This window comes from Perkinsus marinus, assembly GCF_000006405.1.
Source record: "Perkinsus marinus ATCC 50983 genomic scaffold scf_1104296970664, whole genome shotgun sequence".
NCBI classification, from domain to species: domain Eukaryota; phylum Perkinsozoa; order Perkinsida; family Perkinsidae; genus Perkinsus; species Perkinsus marinus.
The window spans coordinates 124529-128609 of NW_003202385.1; the positions used below are offsets into that span (position 1 = coordinate 124529).

The 4081-nt window shown below is 47.7% G+C and overlaps 2 protein-coding genes across 2 annotated transcripts; both read right to left on the reverse strand.

Moving 5' to 3' along the window:
- Window positions 1-1564: 1564 nt before the first annotated feature.
- Pmar_PMAR017086 (hypothetical protein) lies at window positions 1565-2401 on the reverse strand. Its single transcript, XM_002767464.1, has one exon. The coding sequence runs from the start codon at window positions 2368-2370 to the stop codon at window positions 1879-1881; it is 492 nt and encodes a 163-aa protein (XP_002767510.1). The 5' UTR covers window positions 2371-2401; the 3' UTR covers window positions 1565-1878.
- A 108-nt stretch (window positions 2402-2509) lies between these two features.
- On the reverse strand, window positions 2510-3072 carry Pmar_PMAR017087 (hypothetical protein). The gene has a single exon (XM_002767465.1). It carries the CDS (start codon window positions 3048-3050, stop codon window positions 2610-2612), a length of 441 nt encoding a protein of 146 aa, XP_002767511.1. The 5' UTR covers window positions 3051-3072; the 3' UTR covers window positions 2510-2609.
- Window positions 3073-4081: the final 1009 nt, after the last annotated feature.

The following is a 4081-nucleotide window of genomic DNA, read 5'->3' on the forward strand; positions in this document are numbered from 1 at the left end:
ACACATAACTACTGTCCATACTGTCGTACGAAGTTTTCTTATGAAGAGACTGATGATGGTACGAGTGACTCTCCTTGCCCGATGCCTTGTCCCTCGAGGTGAGCAGATGCATACCATGTCCTGTTGCGGGATGTACCGTCCTTAGCGTCATGACGTTCTCCTACCGTCGGCTTGTTTGCTTGGAGTCGTACGTTTGGAGAGACTTTATTTCCCTGCCGATCTCTCTTGTACAACGGTCTCCACCTCTGAGGCCTCCCGCGAAGAAGTGCTCTTCGTTGCCTTCAATAGCTCCTGCTCCGCAGCCAGTGGAAGCAGCCATGTCTCTGGGAACGATGTTATGGAAGTCATAGTGGAGTTATATAACTTAAAGCTCGATGCTTGCACTACATCCAAGGCAGTCCATTCTCGACTTGGCATCACCAAATAGTGTCACCATCAGTATGGATAGAACTACTCCAGATTCGTATGCTATACACTTTCCCTTTCTAGTACCCTAATCTAGCAACACATTTACGATAGGTCAATTAGTACACTCATACTGGACCGCAGCAGTGTTGTCAATACTCACCGAAAGGCTGTACATGACTGGGGATATTATAGCGTTTACACAGTGGGCCTAAGGTGGCACACGTAGGGAAAGATGGGAAAGTTATTTCCCTCTGAAGGGAAAATGAAGGAAAGATAAGGAAAAATGAAATTTTCTCTCAGCCTGCCACGTCTGGCAAGCCCGAACATCACTGCCCGATTTGGTCAAGCTGCAAACATACGCTCTGCACTCACAGATATTTATGATAGATCCAATGGGCCACAAGCTTCCCAGATCGTGACAAAATTTCAGATTCATGAAATGTCCACACTGAGGGAAACTCGGGCGCGGAGTGCAGTGCACTCGTCCGTAACCAAGAGCCATGGTCCACGATCAATGCTGATCAACCAGTTCTGCCTCTACGTCGCGTTATGTTGTGCTGTAGATAACTGAGCGAATATCGACACCACGTTTATCGTCGAACCAGAACGTGGGCATTTCTAGAGAAAAAACTGAAGCCTAGTTGAAAGTGCGCATCGCATTCTTGCTCGCCACAAAAACCTTCGGTCATTCGGGCGAATTTTTCTTCTCCGTTATCATTCTAACCAATCCATGAATACAACTATGTACTCCAGACGGCATTTGCCGAGATATCTTCCATTCTTCGACTTTTTGTGGCAACTTTTGCCTTTCTCTACTTATCTTTATTTTTCCTTGTTTCTCCATATTTGTCCTACCCGAAACACTTTTCTAAATTTCCTTCATTTTTCCGAAAGAAATACAAGGGAATATTTCGTGCCACCCTAACTAGGCCTTCTCGACGGAGTGACGGAGCTAGCTCGCTATGTGCCACGTGCTCTGCTGACTCCGGTGTAAAACTTGATGAGTTTAGACGCTTTGCCGTGCTCGTCCCTCTAGCGCGGGATAGGTCTCCGGCGCGATAATGAGCTGAATTGCAGCATGTAGCTTCCCTTGCTTCACTCGCTTCGGAATCATATTTCCCGGTCCACTCCGAGTTAGTAACGCAACAAGGCCGACGATAATGCAAGTTCTCGTGAAGGACGACTATGGCGGCGAGGAGCTCTCTTGTCGCCGAGAAGCCGCCACTGTCATATCGAGAAAGGCCCAATGAAATCAAATGGGGGCAACTGGGGAGTTTACGACCACCAATGCATCCATGCACCGTATCGTAATATCTCGTGAAAATACCACAGTGAACAGGGTGACGGGCGGGTCAGGAACCCATAGTACTGTGTAACCGCTGGGGATCACAAAAAAAGAAAACGTCTATCAAGGTTATAAAGCCGTTGATTCCCAGTGGTCATTAGCGAGGGAAAAGAAATTGGAAAATATTATTCGGTAGTGGTGGCTAGATCGTCCGCCGCAGCACTTGGACGCTTATGTAGCCATAGGTTATACTCCCTCCCATTCACTTTCACGACGATCAACCCTTCTCTGGCGCTGTACGGTACATCAGTCCAGTCCTTCAGAGTGAAGTAGTTGGGATATCGATCGAACAGTGCCTGTCCCCATATAGGAACCACCTGAATCATCGAATGGGAAACTGAGTTGGCGAAATCTAGATGGAGGTGTTCATAGGGTCTCTTGTAATAATGCCATATGATACCGTTTACCTGAGGTCGTTCAGGAATGAAGCTTTCATGAAAGTCTAACTGGGCCATCCCACTGTCGGTAGGATGCTCTGGGTGAGGGTTGAACAGACCGAAGCGTATGAGCCATTGATCGCCAGGAAGGGGCATTTTGTTCTCATACCCGAAATAGAAGCCTTCTATGGGTAGACCAGTGACAACTTTCACAAAAGCTATCACGTAGATGCTGATCATTGGTGGGATTAAATGACCAGGAGCTAGGCCCTAGCTGCTAGGGACGAAGATCATACACATATGATGATGGAATGCGACAGCGCTCCAAAGACGGCAGCAGTACCAAAAAGCCCCCCTAAACTCATCCACCCCTGCCATGGAAACAGTGAAGATTCAACAATTACTTTTGGGATTCACATGGTGCTCCGATGCTACCTTCAAATATCTCAGCATCATATCCCCTGAATGTTGTGTGAGCTTCAGGCTGAGTGTTCTTTGCCTTGATGCTGTGGAAGAGTCATCACATACGCCTCTCCTTTCAACTGCAGCGTGACTTCTTCCAAGTTCTTATCATAACGAGCTTGTGCGCATTCCTTTGGATCCACATCATAACGCTCGAAGAAGGCTTGAGCCCATGTTGGCGTCGTCTGCTCCATGCTGCAGAAACTGGCATTGGTATAATCGAGTTTGATGTTGTCCTCATCTTCCGCGACGTAGGTCCATCTGATGCCTCCTAGATGTGGTTTGTCAGTGAAAATGCAACTTTGAAGATCCAGGGTTGAGAGTCCCTCCGGACCCTTCTCGCTTGGATGTGGATAAAACAGACCAAACCTGACCATTTCACGTTCTTCGCTGTCGGGCATGCGGCCTCCTCGCCAAATGTAGATTCCTTCGGTGGGCAGATCCTCCTGTTGGGTCATAGAACGAAGATTTATGGTATTGAAAAAAGGACTAATGTTGTCGGGTCTCGTAGGAGCCGTAGTTGGCAAGGATCATCCTTGGAAGAGGTCGAGGACTGTTGCTTGAGCAGACGTGTCTGAAGTGCCGTCACACTACGCACGCATACCCATGCCGACCCTGCACGGATGTGCATACGTGCAGCACAATGTACTGCAGCATGCATGTCAGCTTGAATCTCCTTACCCTCCACCATTGCGATCGAGTTCGTGAGGGCACATCTTATCGGATGATGGATAGGAAACATAGTGAGCAAGTGGGGTTCCAGTTCTGCTCATATCTCTCATAGCTTACCACAGGAGTCCTCGCTGTGATTCGAATGAGCAGGTTGAGCTGATGATGCCGATTGCGAGCTAGAGTTGAATTGCCTTGGGTTAATGTCACTTCATCATTCTCAAATATGCAACGCCATCTTATCGTCACGGTGTGATCTTAGCTTAAGATTGTACACACTGAGTTTGCTGACAGGATACAAGATGCTCCGAAGAGCATTAAGGCTTATAGAGAGTCGGGTCGTGAAAAGAGTAACATACCAGGGGAAAGTGAGCACCCGGCTTATGCAATGGCCACTAGATTAGCTCGTCTCTTGTAAAGGTTCACTTTTGGACCATGCGAATTCATTCACAAGAGAAGCACAAGTGTCAGGTGTTCGTAGTCCTCAGTTCTTGCACATGCTCCTGTCCGAGAGGCTCCACTGACAAAGTACTTGCTTGCCCATTGATAATTACTTTTGCGATAACAGATGGCAGGCTCCTGGGCTCGGCGATAGCTTCCCAGTACTTTGTATACATGAACTGGCTGTCCGCATAGTTACTAGCCTACCGGAGGCATCGGACTACATAATAGAAGAAGATGTAACTGATCCGACTCGTTCGGGAGACAGTAGCACAAGCTCAGATACCGGACATGTCAACCTGGGCCAATATATTGGTTGCAGACTTCGGCATTTATCGCACATAGCCACTACAGTTCTCATGATCATTCATTGGTCTTA

Excerpts from the sequence above, each read along its gene's own strand:
- Pmar_PMAR017087 (XM_002767465.1), bottom strand. The coding sequence starts at position 3,050 with ATGACCCAACAGGAGGATCTGCCCACCGAAGGAATCTACATTTGGCGA.
- Pmar_PMAR017086 (XM_002767464.1), bottom strand. The coding sequence starts at position 2,370 with ATGATCAGCATCTACGTGATAGCTTTTGTGAAAGTTGTCACTGGTCTA.